This window comes from Mirounga leonina, unplaced genomic scaffold (genome assembly GCF_011800145.1).
Source record: "Mirounga leonina isolate KUSES-001 unplaced genomic scaffold, KU_Mleo_1.0 Mir_94, whole genome shotgun sequence".
Taxonomy (NCBI): domain Eukaryota; kingdom Metazoa; phylum Chordata; class Mammalia; order Carnivora; family Phocidae; genus Mirounga; species Mirounga leonina.
Genome location: NW_023270855.1, coordinates 56,203,867 through 56,220,556, shown reverse-complemented (window position 1 = coordinate 56,220,556; position 16,690 = coordinate 56,203,867). Strand labels below are relative to the sequence as shown.

At 63.0% G+C, this 16,690-nt stretch overlaps 3 protein-coding genes across 6 annotated transcripts in view; 1 reads left to right on the top strand and 2 right to left on the bottom strand.

Moving 5' to 3' along the window:
* Positions 1 to 676: 676 nt before the first annotated feature.
* On the top strand, positions 677 to 3,782 carry MRPL54 (mitochondrial ribosomal protein L54). The gene is made up of 3 exons (XM_034997104.1): positions 677 to 820; positions 1,489 to 1,654; positions 2,302 to 3,782. Exons 1-3 carry the CDS (start codon positions 703 to 705, stop codon positions 2,432 to 2,434), a joined length of 417 nt encoding a protein of 138 aa, XP_034852995.1. The 5' UTR covers positions 677 to 702; the 3' UTR covers positions 2,435 to 3,782.
* A 451-nt stretch (positions 3,783 to 4,233) lies between these two features.
* Positions 4,234 to 6,026, bottom strand: RAX2 (retina and anterior neural fold homeobox 2). Its single transcript, XM_034997248.1, has 2 exons — positions 5,797 to 6,026; positions 4,234 to 5,068 (listed from the first exon to the last, which is right to left on the bottom strand). Exons 1-2 carry the CDS (start codon positions 6,010 to 6,012, stop codon positions 4,730 to 4,732), a joined length of 555 nt encoding a protein of 184 aa, XP_034853139.1. The 5' UTR covers positions 6,013 to 6,026; the 3' UTR covers positions 4,234 to 4,729.
* Positions 6,027 to 9,437: 3,411 nt separating this feature from the next.
* Positions 9,438 to 16,690, bottom strand: part of MATK (megakaryocyte-associated tyrosine kinase) — a 7,955-nt gene continuing 702 nt past the window's right edge. Inside the window, exons 1-13 of one of the 4 annotated variants that reach the window (XM_034997205.1) lie at positions 15,286 to 15,357; positions 15,052 to 15,111; positions 14,510 to 14,623; positions 14,292 to 14,407; positions 13,987 to 14,206; positions 13,403 to 13,496; positions 12,053 to 12,118; positions 11,188 to 11,287; positions 11,014 to 11,098; positions 10,853 to 10,926; positions 10,516 to 10,711; positions 10,010 to 10,096; positions 9,438 to 9,916 (exon numbers count right to left, since the gene is read on the bottom strand). In XM_034997205.1, coding sequence (XP_034853096.1) covers positions 9,677 to 9,916; positions 10,010 to 10,096; positions 10,516 to 10,711; positions 10,853 to 10,926; positions 11,014 to 11,098; positions 11,188 to 11,287; positions 12,053 to 12,118; positions 13,403 to 13,496; positions 13,987 to 14,206; positions 14,292 to 14,407; positions 14,510 to 14,623; positions 15,052 to 15,111; positions 15,286 to 15,357 — 1,524 coding nt within the window. In that variant the 3' untranslated portion in view covers positions 9,438 to 9,676. Of the gene's footprint in view, positions 9,917 to 10,009; positions 10,097 to 10,515; positions 10,712 to 10,852; positions 10,927 to 11,013; positions 11,099 to 11,187; positions 11,288 to 12,052; positions 12,119 to 13,402; positions 13,497 to 13,986; positions 14,207 to 14,291; positions 14,408 to 14,509; positions 14,624 to 15,051; positions 15,112 to 15,285; positions 15,358 to 16,690 lie in introns of those variants that run through there. The other 3 variants (XM_034997206.1, XM_034997207.1, XM_034997208.1) reach the window with 3 other exon arrangements.

The window sequence follows — 16,690 nt, the reverse complement described above, 5'->3', positions numbered from 1 at the left end:
GGCCTCAGTTTACACGGAGTGGGAGTCCCGGCTGGCCTCTGGACCTATTTCCTCAATTACAAATTGGGATTAGTGATCACTGCCTGCCATCTACGGCTGTGGGCATGATTCCAATGGATGGCAGATGGGAAGAAATGGGACTGGGAAATATTAAAGTGAGGGGCGGTCTTTTTCGACTCGAGAGACACCGGAAGCGGCGCAGGGACCCTAATGTAGACGGGCTTCCGGTTTCGCTCACAGTAGGGGGGCGGAATGGCAAGTCCTGGCCCAACTTTCCATCCCTGAGCTTCGCTTCCGCAATTAAACTGGGGATAATAATAGTACCTACCTCCTACTTGTGAGGACTAAACGAGATCGAGCTGGTTACGGATTTAGCAAAAGGGCTGGGATATAATGAGTCTATTAGGTATTCCCGAATTACTTTTAGACTTTCATTAATTGCTCATTGACTAGAATCAGGAATGCATAAGGCGTGATCTTAAAGTAAGTGATAACTGAAGAAGGGCAATAAGTAAATGAAATATCTCGAAAGTCCCCTCTTAACAGTAACAGGATATCTAAAAGTTTTAAAGAAGGCACCCTGAACGCCTAAGACTGGAATACTACATTTCCCAGAAATCTCTACGAGCCTACAACTCCCAAGCACCCCCTGGCCGCTGTCGTCTCCCGGAAAAGGGCACGTGCCGGCAGTCAGCATACGTCATGGCGGCCAGACGTCTCTTTGGGGCTACGTGGACCTGGGCCGGCTGGCGGGCCCGGGAGCTCCCGGTCCCTGCCGAGCCTGGAAGGCTCCTGGTACGGGGTTATGCCAAGAGACCGGGTGAGCTGGGTTAAGAGGGACCCAGAGGGGAGAGGGTTGGGACATTGGGGAGTTAGTAGTGCGCAGGCGCTGGCTTGGGAGGTGCTTCCTAGAATCAGTGCGCAAGCGCAAAGAGGCAGGCGCTGAGCTATGTGCGCAGGCGCAGTTTGAGGTACCTGGGCCGTGATTGGACTCACTGCGCAGGTGCGGGGTGTTTTTCTTGCGGTGGCCGGGGGGGGGGGGGGGGGGGCGGAGGGCGGTGTCCTGAGCTTGGGATCCAGCCCTGGCTGGGCCTTTTAAAGGCACTGTGTGATCTTGAGCAAGTCGCCACCGGAACTTTGAGGACGCAGTGGGGCCCAGCTGAGGTTTAGCCACTGAAGCAAAGGCAGAATCACCCGGGTATAGCCTGGCCTGACCTCCTTTGTTGGAAGGAGGGAATTGACAAAATGTGGGGCCTTCAAGACGCATACCCGCCCTTTTTCCGTGAGATAAACAGAATTGGAAAGCAGTGACCTGGTCACTGGAAGCGTCAGTGTTTAATGCAGTATCCACGTCCCACTTAAAATCATCTGGGGTGCAGCAGACCGTCTAGTCAGGGGCCCGGGTCCACCTGGAGAAAGAGGGGTCAGAAGGGAAGGCCAGCCTCCCGAGGACGCAGCTGGCAGAAATGACTCTCTCCCACCCCCCAGTCATGAAGGGGGGCAAAGGCGGCAAAGGTGGAGTGGCCAGTGAGGCCCTGAAGGACCCAGACGTGTGCACAGACCCCGTCCGACTCACCACACATGCCATGGGCGTCAACATCTACAAGGAGGGCCAGGACGTGGTCCTGAAGCCAGACGCGGAGTACCCCGAGTGGTGAGTGAGCCAGGCTGGAGAGCCCCGAGAGCGCATGCCAGGGCAAGGTCTCAGGTCTGAGGTTTCCATAGGGCCTCCCTGGGGAGGGGAGGCGTGACTCAAGACCTGAGTGGGTGGAAGGAGCTTTAAAGGTAGAGGGAAGAGTCCGTGCAAAGGCCCTGGGGCAGGACTGCGCCTGGTTTGTTAGCAGAACAGCAGGACGTGAAGGTGGAGAATAGAGGGAGATGGGGCAGGGAGGGGATGGATCTCGGCCTTTGCAGGGCCAGGGGGGATACAGGGAAGATTTTGCTCTTGGCCCCAGGACCAGTAGCAGGACACTGAAGCCATTGACCTGTGCTGATCCTTAAAGCTTAGGGAAGCTTCCCAAAGGTTGAGTGGGTGGGTGGGGAGGTGTTCCCGGCACAGACAATGGCCAGGAGGCAGCACAAGACTTGGTGTGTGCCCACCTCCAGTACCAGCGCCACTGGGATGGGGCAGCTTTTCCACAGCCAGGAACCCAGCTCGGGGTGGGAGGGCGTGCCCCGGGATCATGCCGCCACCATGTGGCTGGGGGGCCCAGCCTGCCGCCACCTCTGCCCGCGGTGCCCAGGGTGGGGGACCTCTGGGGGTCTGCCCTGCCTCCCTGACTCCTGCCCACGCCACGGCAGGCTGTTCCAGATGAACGTGGGCCCCCCCAAGAAGCTAGAGGAGCTGGACCCCGAGAGCCGGGAGTACTGGCGGCTGCTGCGAAAACACAACATCTGGCGTCATAACCGTCTGAGCAAGAACCAGAAGTTCTAGCGGGGAGGGGCCAGCCGCCTGCAGCCACCAGGGGCCTCACCAGGCCCCGAAGGAGGACCCCCGCGGCGCAGAACATCTTCTCCACCCAGCCCCCACGGAAGACTTCATTTTCCTGGAGAAAACAGGGTTTTCTGAGAACAGAGGAGACCCCTGACCTGGTGCCTGTTTGGTCCCCACGGCGAGGCTGGATCAGGGCCCTGGGGGACCGACGCTGGCAGGCCCTGGCTGCTGTCTGGGTGGGCGGGCAGGGGGGTGCCTCAGGCCGTTGGCTCCAGGGGGAGGTTTTTCTAGACACGCCATCTCGGTCACAAGGGACTCAAACCCGTTCCAAACTATCCGAACATGAGAGAGAGACTGAAGCGTCCAGGGCGGGCTCTGCCTTCAGGTCGCTGGACTCGGGCTTCGGTATCCAGGTGACGGCTCTCTCTGGCTCTGGGTCCTTGTAGCCCCGGTGGGTAGTTCTGGACAGGGGTGGCCCCAGGACTCCTGGCTGACACCGCCTACCCAGTTTAGCAAGCCCAGCCAGAGGGAAGGGACTTCCTTTTCCTTCCTTTACCAAGGTCATGTGTTCTCTGCATTGGCCGGTTGAGCCCCAGGACCTAGGTGTACCCACTGTCGTCCTGTCACCCCACTGGTACCCAGGGCTCAACCTCCCCCGTGCCCACCCCACCAGGAAATGCATCCGGGAGTCTTGCATTTGGCACCAGGAACCTGAGCCACAGCCTGAGTGAGAACCAGCTCCAGCAGTCCCAGCTTCTGCCCTGCCTGGCTAGGGGAAGGATCGTGGGGCCCTGGGGTGAGGCCTGAGAGGGTATGCGGTTGCAGGGGGTGGAGTGGCGGGATGCGGGCACCACCTGGGGGGCTGGACCCGGGGCCCTCCAGGCTCCTCTGTGCGTCCGGTCTAGCGGGGTGGGTGGGGCTGGGGACTAATTCTGCCTCGTCCCAGGAAACCGAGAGCCCTCATCCTCTTAGGAGGACTCTGCCAATCGGATTACCTGCCCTCCCTGGTGGCCCGCCCAGAGCAGGTCCCAACCCTCCCATGGATCCCCATGGCTCTCAGGGTAGAAACAAAGTTGTAATGGCCACAAGACCTGGCCAGACCTGCCTCCTGTCACCTCCCTGCTGGCACCTCGCTCACTCTACTTCAGCCCCAGGGGTACCTGGTGGTTCCTCCCACACACCAGGCTGGTCCTGCCCCAGGGCCTTTGAACATGCCATTCCCTCTGCCTGGGTGGCTCTTCCCACAGGTGTTCCCATGGCTCGCTCTTTTACCTTCTCCAGTTCTATGATGTCACCTCCAAGAGGCCCCCAAGCACCCTGTTAAACTGTAATCCTGCCACACACTCAGGATTGCCTCTTGTGGTTTTATTTTCTCAGCACTTATAACCAGCTGGTGTTTTATGTACGTATGTATTTATTTAATTGTGCTTCTTTCTTTCTCCCACTGGAGTGGCGGCTCCATCACGGCAGGGATTTTTGTCTGTTCACCATCATGTCCGCATTACATGATGGATGGATGGATGGTGGGTGGGTGGGTGGGTGGATGGATGGATGGTGGGTGGGTGGGTGGATGGATGGTGGGTGGGTGGGTGGGTGGGCAGGCGATTGACCCAGCTGCCACAAGGTAAAGAAGACATGGCCATGGGACTGGCGTATGAGATGCCAAGTGAACCGAGAAGAGCAGACTAGCTTGAACCCCAGTGGTGTGCACTGGTGTGAGGACTCAGAAGTGAGCCTATGGTCACTTCATGGACAGAGCTCAAAGGCAGGGTGCTGGTCACTTGCAGCTTCTGCCCTTGAGCCCCTCCCCTCCTGTCCTGACCCACGCTGCCCCGTCCCATGGGGAGGTCCCCTGTCATCCTGACACTAGGCCAGCCCCAAGCCTGGTCACACCCTGTTCCTTGCCCTCGATGGCCTCCTTGTCCTCAAGTCCAGCTGAGTGGTCATCAAGGGGTAAAACGATGGGCCCAGGACAGGCACATGGGAGCACGCAGTGAAAGCAGGGAATTTCTCAGAGAGCAGGAGGCCCAAGAGCCGGGGCTTGGCTGTGAAGGACGAGGCGCGGGCGGGGGACCTGGGCACAGAGTGGCTTGTGATGGCAGCCTTACTGTTCCAGAGCCTCACCATCCACCCCACGCCCGTCTGGCAGACGGGGAGGCTGAGGCCCCAGGCCAGGCCATTTCCTTCCTGAGACAGTACCAGTCTCCCTGCAGGGCAGGCTGAGGAGGTGGTTGAGGGGACCGGCATGGGTGGCCACGGACAGGCCGAGATGAGAGGGCTAGCTGGGCCCCAGACTCAGGCCGGTGGCCAGGCCCTGTCCAGAGCCTGTGCATGCTCCTTGGCCAGCAGCCGCAGGGATGCCTCCTCCAGGGTGAAGCTCTCTGTGAAGGCCGGACCAAAGGCATGGGGCCCGAAGGATGCCTGCAGCCCGGGCCCCGGCCCCAGGAGGCGCGGGAGGCCTGGCACGGCCGGGGGCCCGGGGCCCAGCCAGGGCTCCAGGGGCAGTGGCATGGCTGGGGGGCGGGCAAACGGCAGTGCTGGGGCCTCGGGGAGCCTTGGGGCTGCCACAGCCCCGGAGCCTGACTCCAGACGCTCCTGGCGGCGCCACTTGGCCCGGCGGTTCTGGAACCATACCTGGAGGTGGTGAGAGGGGTGCTCCCGGTTCAGGGCCCGTGGGGAGGAGCCAGCCCACTCTTCCCCACCCCACTGTGTCCTTTGGGGCTCCCAGCTTTGCAGGGTTCTGCCTGCTGTCCAGCCTGACTCCCACCTGCTGCCGTGCCAACCGTGTTACCTGCCTCGAGCGAAGGATCCCCCCAGGGCCCCCATCAAGTCAGCCCCAAGTCTCCTGAAGCTAAGCTCTCCTCACCACTCAGCCCAGCCCCTCGGGCTCCGCGGCCTCTCTTGGCCCCGGGCACCGGGTCTGAGCCGCTTGGCTCGGCACTGGACGCCCTTCACGAGCTCTGTCTCGGCCGCGCTCTGCCTCTCCGCCCCCCCGCTTCGCACCGGCTGGAAACGCCCCCAGTGTAACCCCTCCACAGCTGAGCGCACACTCCTGGATGCTTAGAGATCGCCTGTCCTCCTTTCTCTCTCTGTTTTTAAGATTTTATTTTTAATCTCCACACCCAATGTGAGGCTCGAACTCACAACCTTGAGGTCAAGAGTCACACGCTCTACCTGCCGAGCCAGCCAGATGCCCCAACCCTTTCTGCTTTCTAACTGGAAAACTTCTACTCAAACACCAAGGTCCCAGTCCCACATCCCCTCCTCTGGGAAGCCTTCCCAGCTTGGAGATCTGCTGCCTACACACCGGGAGGGTCCCGATCCGGCTCTGGCTCCCTCCCTGGGCTGTGGGGTGCCCTCACCTGCACGCGCACCTCGGGCAGGTGCACCTTGGCCGCTAGCTCCTCGCGGCTGTAAACGTCTGGGTAGTGGGAGGCCTCGAATGCCCTCTCCAGCTGGTGCAGCTGGTACGTGGTGAAGGTCGTGCGGTTCCTCCGGTGCTTCTTCTTGGGGGCCTCCTCGCCCGGGCCCGGCCCCCCACCCTCTGCCGCCGGCCCCTCACAGGGGCTCAGGAACATGGCTTCTCCGCGGCCCCACCTGGCCGGGTGGCAGCAGGACAGAAGGCAGTGAGACAGCAGCAGGGACTGCCAGCTGGGAGGGCAGGGGAGCCCCCAGCCTCTGCCGGGCCTGGGGTGAGACGCGCCGGGGAGACGCGCTGGGGCCTGCATTCATTCAGCCTCCCCGCCTCCCCGTCCACCAGGGATGCTCTCGCTCTCCGTGCGTCTCCTCTTCTCCCTGTGTGTCTGTCCCTCCACCTCTATTCCCACTTTCCCACTCGAGCTCTCCCTGACGGCCTCCATCGACCTGCAGCTCAGCTTTGGGCTGCCTGTCCATCCACCTCTCTGTGTGCCTGGGACCCCCAGGAAGGCAGGAGGCTGGGACACTGCCCCCATAGTCCTCCATCCTGGGGGGCTCTGCACCCCCAGCTCCCACTGGTGCCCGCCTGTGCCCACCTGCCCAGTACTCACCGCCCCCAGCAGCCCCTCGACAGCCCCAGTATCCACGCAGCTCCGGCCCCAGCGGGCCTAGCACCCCGTCTGCTGCTGGCCTGGCCCTGCCAGAACCAAGCGGGGAGCGGGTTGGGGTCTGGTGAGGGGAAGATTAGAGCGAGGTGATTAATTGAGGTGGCCCCTCCCGCCCGGGCGCTGGCTGCAGAGGGCGGGCGTGGGGGAGGACAGCTGGGGCTCCAGAGGGGTGTGACCATCGGCCTGGGTCCACCTCCCCTCGCAGTAGGACACCAACAAGGGCCTCCCCCTCTCTGGGCCTCAGTTTCCCTAGCTGTAGAAGGGTGACACCAGGGCTTACCTGATGGGGCTCTCATGGGGCAGGGAGGGGATGAAAGTAGAGAGCATTGCACAGAGACTGGCATACAGTAGGTGCTCAATGAATGTCTGCTGCTACTGTTTTTATCAGCTGGGGCCAGAAAAAGGTCCTCTTAGACACACCGGTGGTGACAGGGGTGGGGGAAGCCGAGGTCCTGACAGGTGAAGGCAGTTCCAGTCGGCTCCCCCAGACACTGAGCTGACCAGGGAGTAGGGGGCATTTTCGCTGGGTTTTGAGGAATGGCTAGAAGTTCACTCTTCATTCATTCAATGAATGTTATTGAGCACTCACTGTATACCAGGTTCTGTTCACAGCAGTGAACAAAACAGACACAAATCTTGGAGCTGACGTGCTAGTAAGGGAGATAGACAATGGGCAAATAAGACATAGAGGGTGTCAGGTGGTCATAAGGCTAGTGAGAAAACTCAAGCAGGGGGGGACGGGGTGGGGGGGACAGAGGGTGGGTTGCTCTTTTAGAGAAAGTCTTCAGAATGGGGGATGGAGTGCAAGGCTAAGATTCTGGAGGTTGTGGAGCAGGGGAGGGACACAGTCAGATGGCATTTTGGAGGAGTATCTATTGTGGGCAAGATGGGAGGCTGGGAGGAGGCTAGAGGCCTGATCAGGGCAAGGGCTGTGGGATGGACGTGGGGGGAGAGGGGGACAGAGGAACAATCCTCGGGGAGAAAGTTTGCGGAAGAGTGAGGAACCGGCGATACCCAGGCCCCCGTTTTGGGGACAGGTGGATGACAAGACTGTCCCAGAGGCAGTGGCCCAAGAGCCACAGCAGGTTCCAGGGGAAGCCCCTGAGGCTGGTTTGCCCACCCCTGCCCCCACCCAAAGAGCCTGGGGCCCAAGAGGAGGGGAGTGTGGGGGTGGGGGGCAAGGTAAAGCCAAGAAAATGTCTGATGGATTTAGTGACACAGAGGACAGGAGGGAGGCCCAGGCCTGTGTATGGACCGGGGAGCAGGTGGGAGGCACCTGCTGGAATGCTGGCTTTGTAGGGAGAGGCCCGCTTGTGCAACCCCCCTCCCCAGTGAAGGGGGGCCAGGCCCTGGAGGGGGGTCCAACTGCATGCACTAATGGCCTTGGATGAGGACCCAGCTGTGCTTCCCGCTGAGGGCCGGGAGGGGGGGTCAGGGGCTCAGCGCCCAGGGGTGGGGGGAGCCGGGCAAGGAGGCCCCAGCCACCCTGAGCCCGGGCGGGCGGGGTCGCTGGTGCTTTCCGAGGCTCCCTGGGACCCTCCAAGCCCAGCTGCCCTGTCTGTGAGGTGGGCTCGGGGCTCTGGGGCCGGGGTACGAGGCCTGCAACATGGGGCGGGGAGGTGGTGGTCTCTAAGTCCCTAATTGCTTCATTACTAGGAGCTGCTCTGTTCTCAGGCCCCAATTAGCTAATTGGCCCCGGGTGGGTTAAGAGGCTGCAGGAGGGATCTGGGCGTTAGGCACAGGGGCTTTGGTGGCTTAGCGGTTGCGGCTGATTCGGGTGCAGACGCTGTGTCAGCTTAGAGAACAGGATTAAGGGTGGGGTGGGGTGGGGCTACGAGTCCCCTCCAGCTGGATTAGGTGGGGGTCAGGCCACTCTCAGCCCCACGGGCCTCCCATCCTTCATTTCTCCCCCAGGAAGAATCCCGAAGCCCCTTCAGGTGCTGGTTGGGAAACTGAGACCAGAGGGTGGGCAGGGCTTCGGGGGGGGGGCACCGCAGGAGGTCAGTGTGACCTTGGGGAAGCCCCCCCCCCGGCTGAGGCTGTGCTCAGGCGGGGGTGGGTCAGCCAAAGGGGGCGGGTGTGCTATGGTCTGGTGTCCCCTCCCCAGCCCCAGTTTTGGGGTTCCTGGGGTGAGGGCCACCCCCGCCTGGCCAGAGACCTTCCAGGCATCCTAGAAGCTGGCTGGCTGGAAACATCAACTGAGAGGGGGTGACTGTTAGACGCAGCAGTAACTGAGCCCTGCGCTGGTGTGAGCCTTCAATCCCCAACCCCACCCCGAAAAGACGCCTGATTGTAGAGGAGGCTGCTGGAGCCCAGGTGGGGGGACCAACTCCCCAGTTCACCAGATGCACTAACGTTTAGCACTAATGTCCCCCCATCCTAGAAGTGCTCTCAGTTTGGGATGGTTGGTCACCACAGGTCAGGGCCACAAAGCTCAGAACTTGGGGGTGCAAGCCCGGGCCCCAGCCCCTGTGTGGGTGTGGACAAGAGGGGCAGGGCCGGCGCTTTTCAGCCTGGGTCAGTCTGGTGGCTGGACTGGACCCTCCCCGGGCTCCCACACATCCACCCTGAGGGGCAAGGCTGGGGCAGAGGGGGTGGAGGCGTGGAACTCGGGCCTCCGTGGCCACTGGCACCCTCCCGCGGTCCTCTGAGCCTGGGACCCCAAGGGTTGAATACGGCAGCCATGGGGGTGCCACAGCGGGAACCATGGATGATACAGTAAGTAGGTCCGTGCGGGTGGCTGTGATCCTGGGGGTTCTCCTCGCTCCATCCCTGGGGACCTGTGTCCCCGCGGCGGCTACAGGATCCCGGCTGGGTGGGCCCCTCAGTGGGCAGACAAGGGGCAGGTGGATCGCCCTGGGCTGAGCGATGGCGGCGGGGGGGTCCCCTGGTGTTAAGCCCCTGGGGTGAGGGACGCCAAGGGTTGCAGAGAGACTCAGACACCCACAGTCCTTGGAACCAGGCTTTATGGAGGCGCTGATCCCTCGCCTCCCCGGTCTGTGGTGTCCACGGGCTGCCTGGAGTCCCCCACGAGGGCCTGCCCTGCTGCGAGCCAGATGGGCAGCTCACCGGCCCTGACCCTCCTCAGGCCTTGGCCCCTGCCCCACCCCGCACCCTCCACTCTCTCCTCTGGGGCCCGAGGCCCCACGGGGCAGGGTCAGGGCTCCTGGCCTCGGGGCAAGGGACAACTGTCCGCGTCCTGGCCCCCCACCGGGGCCGAGGCGCCCGCGCTGCGCAGCTCCCGGGCCAGCTTCTCTGCCAGTTTTCGGAAGGGCGGCCGGCGGGCAGGCTCGGCCTCCCAGCAGCTGCCCATGAGGGCATGGATGGGGGCCGGGCAGCCCTCGGGGGGCTCCATGCGGTACCCTTTCTCCACGGCCTCGGACACCTCCTTCAGCGACTGTGGGCAGAGTGCACACCGGCATGGCTTCGGTCAGGGCCATAGTCACCAGACCCGCAGGGGGCCCAGTGCCTCCCCGCACACTCCACTCACCATCTTGGGGTACGGAGCCCGGCCATATGAGAACACCTCCCACAGAAGTACCCCGAAACTCCAGACATCCGACTTGCTGGAGAACTTCTGTGGGGCCCAGGATCAGGGTGAGGAGGGGCCCCGAAGGGCTTCTGCGCCAGCCCCTGCTTCCTCCAGGAAGTCCCCCTGGGCTGACCTTCACTCTCTGGTCTCCTCCCAACAGACTGCTCCCTCTGAGCCTCCCCCAGCCGGGTGGGACTCAGACCCAGTGCAGGGAGGGGGCCTTGTTATTCTTGGCCCCAGCACAGAGCCCGTCTGTTTCAGAAATGGGGAAATGGGGGCCCTGAGAGGGTCACACAAGGGAGAGGCCAGACGCGGGCTAAAAGGAACGACCGGGGGCCAAGCACTCACTGGGGTGGCAGAGCCATTCCCTTGAAAGCGGTCCCAAGAGAATAAGAGATGTGCCCAGGGTCACGGAGCAGGCGGAACCGGGGCTTCTAAGGGTCCCAGGGGCGGAGGGGGCTCACCCCATGTTTGAGAGCCTCGGGCGCCGTCCATTTGACCGGTAGCCGGCTTGAGTCCAGCCCCTTCCGCTCAGCTTTGGCCAGGCCGAAGTCACTGACCTTGGCCACCAGGTCCTCGGAAATGAGGATATTGCGGGCGGCGAGATCTCGATGCACCAGCTTCTTGCTCTCCAGGTACTCCATGCCCTCGGCGACGTGCCTGGGGAGGGGGCAGGGCCCGAGGGGGTGTGTGCCTGCAAGGGTGCAAACTCCCAAGGCTGGGCTTGTCCTGCTCCAGGCCTCAGTGTCCCCCTGAGCTTGGAAGGCCCCCCTCCCCGCCCCCCCCGGGAGCCCCACTCACAAGGAAAACTGCAGGAGCTGGGGGGTGCTCACGAGGGCCCGGCCTCGTGTGCGCAGAAAGTTCACCAGGTTGCCCTGCGGGGGAGGGAGATGGACCTGGGGGGCTCGAGGCTGCTCAGAGGCCCCCCCAGGCCCCGATGGCACCTCAGGCCCCACCCCCACCTTGCTCACGTGCTCCATGACGATGTAGAGCCCCTGGTGCAGGATGACGCCCAGCAGACGCACCAGGTTCTTATGCTGCATCTTCCTGGGGGGCCGGCAGGTGGGCCATGAAGGCACGGCTGGGACCCCGACCCCGGGATGCCCTCCTCACCCCGACCCCGCCCCCGGACTCACGTCATCACCGCCGTCTCATCCAGGAAGGCCTGGGCTGTCACATCGCACTTGATGTTCTTCACGGCCACCTTCTGTCCCAGGTACTCACCCTGCAGGACCGCTGGGGGGGAGAACGGGTATGGGGACAGACAGTTGGGAACACCCACCTACCCTGACCCCCACATACCCCAACACTGCTGTGGGGCCCCAGGCCTGGAAAACCCCTCGCCCCTACAAGCTGATCAAAGAGAAGCATTGAACCCAGGTCTGCAAACTTCAGCTCGGGGGCCAGATCCAATCCTGTCAGAGGGCACCCCGCTTTTGCAAGGCCCTTAAGTTCAGGGACGTGTGGGTGGCTCAGTCAGTTAAGGCCCCTAAGTTCTGAGCGGTTTTTACCTTTTTAAATGTTTGGGAAAAAATCAGAAGAAGAATGCCACTTTGCAATAAATGAAAATTACATGGAGTTCCAATTTCAGTGTCTACAAATAAAGTTTTATTGGCACACGGCCCCGCCCATTCATTTACCTGTGTCTGCGGCCGCTTTCCTGCTACAAAGGCCGAGCTGAACACTGACTCAGACCGTCTGGCCTGAAAAGCCTAAAATAGGTGCACTCAGGCCCTTTACAGAGAAGGTAGGCCAACCCCTGACCTAAGCAAGCCCCAGAGCCTTCCAAGTGACAATTTCCAGGAGTGGCATTCCGAGCACAGGGCCTGGAGGTGGGAAGGCATCCAGCACGATCACTGATCACCGAGTGCCCACCTGAGCCGACGTCAGCCCCCCTCACAGAGCTGGTGCTAACATGGGTGTGATTTAACTCGCCCCTCATGACTCCTAAACCCAAACACGCCCCTCTTCCTTCAGCCTCTTACCCAGGCCTCCACTCACCTCCAAACTCACCCTCTCCAATCCGTGCACCCAGAGTCAAATGTTGCAGGTTCAGTAACCAGCCAGCTGTGGGGTGGGGATCGGGTCAGAGGGGAACGGGCTCCACCTGGCAAGAGGCCGGGTGGTGTCCCCCACAGCGCCCCAGCCAGGGGCACACATTCAGCTGCTCCCAGCAACGGTCAAGGGCTTGTCCGAGACACCCCACTCCTGGGCCTGCTTATCAAGTGCTGGAAAGCAACAGAGCCTGTGTACCCCCCAGGATGACCTGAAGAAAGGGGCTTACGGGGTGGGGGATGGACCCCAGCATGGCTTCCCAGGAATGCCCCATCGGGTCCAGGGCGTGGCGCTGGCAAACCCTTTAGGGCTGCCCTTCTCTCTTCTACCTGGAGACTGTCCCTCCAAATACCCCAGGGGCTCTTCCCTTTATAGTCCTTTACCTCTGGCCACCCAGGACACACAGCAAAAAATACAATAGACATGGAGACTGGTAAAGCTTCTGGAATCTTCTGGCAAAGGTTCCAGAATCTTCCAGAATCTTCCAGCATTCTAAGTGGTCATCTGGGGTCCAGCCTCCCTGACTCCTTGTCTCAAACATGCCCATGTTCTCCCGTCCTCTCTCTAGTAGGTTCCATAGGCTCCTTCCCCTTCCTGCCCAAAGCCCCCCCTCCAAATTACAAGCCCTTAGTTATGATCAAGCATGGGGACACCAGCCTCCCCTTGGGGCCATCCCTGAGACGTCCAGATTTCCCTGGGAGAGACAGACACGATCATCAGGTTCAGGAGGAGTGGCCGTGGGAGGGGGCATTTGTTCAGGGCCTTGAGCATCGAGGATTTCATTACTCAGGGGCGGGAGGGGCACTTCGGGTGGAGGGAACGGAATGCACAATAGCATAGAGGCGAGAGGAAAACAAGGAGGCAAGTAGGGAGCATGGAGGAAGGGTCTTGTAGATGAACTAAGATGGCTCAGCCACAAGGGAAGGTTCTAGAAGGCAGGAGAGTGATGTGGGTGAATTTTCATGATAGAAAGTCACCTCTGGGGACACTGAGGTAGGGGTCCGGTGGAAGGGGAATGCTCTCCAGAGAGGAGGCAGTCTGGTGGGAGGGTCTGAGGCTAGGCTGGGGCTCGGGCTTGGGCCTCTGGCCCAGGCGATCCGGTGGGTGATGGGGACCCGGAAGCAGAGCAGGTGTCACCTGAATTCGCTCCTCGTGGGCCGATGGGCGTCCGTGGGCACCTCTGCCCCACCCGAGCGCTGCTTCAGGTCTTTCGCTCGCAGTGCCGGGCACAGCAAGCCATGCTCGTGCAATGTGGCTTTGGCCACGGGCCCCGTGAGGAGGGGCGCGGGCCCCTACCTTTGGCCAGCTCCTCTTCTGCCGACTTGGTGCCCTGCTTCCTCTTGGGTTTCACTAGCTTCGTGCAGATGGCCCCCTTGTCCTTGCTGTAGTGCTGCAGGGTGGGGGCGGGGCAGAGGGAGCCGTGAGCCCCGCCAGGGGTGCAGGGAACCCCTGCCTTCTGTGCCCTCCCCAGGGAGGCTCTCTGAAGGGGGTGGGCAGGAGCTGGGGAGAAGGGGGCTTTGCTTCCCACCGGAGGAGTTGGGCTGGTTTCCATGGGAACGGAAAGGATGCAGGCTAGGAAACAGGAGGATCCTGGGGAAGGTGGGGCGGTGGTCTCTGGATCAGTGTCAACGTGGAGGTTCCCAGGGGTCCCCAGAGGAGCCACCCCAGTCCCTCCCTAGAGGTGGACCCAGAGGACTCAGACCAGCTGTGGGGCTGGTGGTCCACGGAGACTAGCCCCTCCTTCCCACACCGGGACTGTGCGTGCAGCAGTGGGTGTCCCGGGCCCCCCCGGTTGCCAGAATGGGGGGGGGCTGGGGTCCCTCCACCTCCACGGTGCAGACCATGCGGCTCTGGGGCGCCAGGCCCGGCGGCGGCCGCACCTCCACCATGTCCATGAGGTTGCAGAAGCACACGGCCTCGTCGATGGTCAGGCGGCCGTCGCGGTGCAGCACGCGGTAGTGGATGACATCCCGGCCGAAGCTGACGCACAGCACGTAGTCGCCGGGGTGCCGCGCCGACTCGCGCACCAGGAACAGCCCGTCCTCGGGCGGCTGCAGCTGCTGCACGGCCTCCTGGCCCGAGATCTTCCCGTGGAACCACCTGCGGAAGGGCACGCTGGGCCAGGCGGGCCGGGCCCTCCTGCCGCCCAGCCCCGGGGGGGGGGGGGGGGCGTCCCCAGACTCACGGCATGAGGCTGAGCTTGGGGTCCGCTGACAGCGCCTCTCGCTCGCGCAGCGCCCCGGCCGCCAGCAGACCCTCCTGCCCGCTGGCGTGGTGCTTGGCACGGTACCAGCTCTTACTCTACCGGGGAGGGAGCCGGCGGTGGGTGTGGGGCGGCGGGGTCCGGGCTCCCGGCAGAGACACCCCTCCCCAAGCGCGCCCGGCCCGGCGGCCGCCACTCACCTCACAGGCCTCCAGGATGGTGACCACGTCGCCCTTGTGGAAGGCCAGCTCTCCCGGCTTGGGGCGCGTGTGCTCACACTTGGTGATGCACTGGGTGCCTGGGGCCCAGCGCCTCTGGGGCCGGGCGGGAGGGATGGGGGAGGGGCAAGGGGCATGAGGGGGAGGCCCAGGGAGAGAGAGAAACGGAAATTGGGCAAAAGACAGCAAGGCAGAGACAGAACAGAAATCAAGAGGGAGCAGCCTGGGCAGAAGTATCAGGCGCAAACCCAGGGGCCCAAAGCAGAAGGTCAGGAAGCAAAGGTGACAGGAATGTAGCATCAGGTGATCGTGAAAGAGTGTGCAGCACTGGCTGAAGGGGGCTGGAGTCACAGGTACAGCGCCCCCCCCCCCCCCCCGGGGGGGGGGGGCCCCCGGGGGGGGCCGGGGGGGGGGGGGGCCCGGGCCCCGGCCCCCCCCCCCCCCCCCGTGGGGCTGAGGTCCCGCGGGTGTGCACTGGGCGGGGGACGGCCCGGGACACAGGCACCCGGGTGGGGGGTACTCACCGTTGGCATCCTGGCTGAGATGAACGTGGGGTGCCAGGCACGGAGGAAGCGAGGGCTCACCTGGGGGCAGGCAGAGACCAGCTGGAGAGCCCAGATTGGAGGCAGGCTGGGGCCCGGGGCAATTACTAACTAACCACTTCCCGCCCAGGCCAGGTGGAGGCAAGTACCGGAGGGCATCCCCATGGGGGTTCCAGGTGGTGGCTCCCCAAGCCCCTCTGGGGAGGCGGTCTTTACCCACAGGAGTTCCTTATCAGAGTTGCAGCCGTGGAACATCAGCGAGGAAACCACAGAGTCTAGCCCTGCCATTGTCCCGGAAGGGCAACGGATGCACAAGGTGGGCACAGAGCAAGTGGCCATAGGGTGGGGAGGGGTGGAGCGCCTGGCTCAGGCTCTCCAGCAGCCCCACAGTGGGTGGGAAACATGGTGCCACCTAACTGAGCTTGGTTCCTCTTTTCTGGTAAGTGGGCAGGGGCAGGGCAAGGAAACAGAGGATGATTCAAGGTCATTCCCAAGTATCTCTGAACCTAGGGTGGGGCTGGGAGGGGGCCGGGGGAGGGGGCATGCAGCCCTGCTGGGCTTCTCTGGCCGTCAACTGAGCCTCTCTGATGCCCCCCAATTCCAGTGCCAACCTAGGATAGACATGCGGTCTCTTACTGCTGCTGGGGAAGGGTCTTTTCCACCCCTTTTCTCCTCCTTGGATCCCACAGCAGGTGGCTGGGCAGTGGGAATGGTTGAGGGGATGAGCCTCTGCCCCTCCAGTATTGCCCCCCATAAATCCCCAGCGCCAAGAGTATTCACACGCATACTGATCCATGTACACACGAGCACACACACAAACACACGGGGCTTGGACACAGGTGGACACAGGTACCCACAGGCACGCGGGTATGCAAGCAAAAGCACGTTCACCTAGAGACGGGTGTATACACTTCTACACATGGGTGCACACGGACAGACTCTCAGACGGCCAGAAATGTGTGTACCTGTCCCCCCCCAACACACACAGACCCACACTTGAACACCTGGGCGCCAGACGCTGGGCGCCAGACACTGGGCCACCAGGGCACGCAGAGCTACACGCAGGGCCGCGCACACGCATCTCGGCCACACGCGAACATCCCTCCACGTGGACGCGCGGATACACACACCCGGGAGCTTGCAGACGCGCACACTCGCACCCAGAAAAATGCCCCCACCCTGCGCCCGATCGCCTCTAACCACCCGCTACCCCAGCCGCGTACCCGCCGCGCACGCCGGACGCGCACACTCGCGCTCACACCGGGCCCTCCGCCGCACGCCCGGGACGCCCCCGGAGGCCTCGGGGTTCCCCCCCACACCCCGCCACTGCCCCGCGGTCTCTCCCCTCACCCCCCTGCCACCGCGCTCACCTGCTCAGGGGGCGCCCCCGGGCCGCGCCCCGCGCCCACACCCAGGAGGGCCCCCGCGCGCTGGCTGCGCACCCCGAGGCAGCCCTGGCTGCACAACTTGGAACAAGTTGCTCCGCTTCCTCATTTTGGGGTGGGGGGGAGGAGGGCTGGGGGAGCGGGGGAGCGGGAGGCGCCGCGGCCCGGGAGGCCCCCGCAGGTCCTAGCGCCGGCCGCACTGCGGTCGGCTCCGCGCGCCGCCGCCGCCGCCGCCG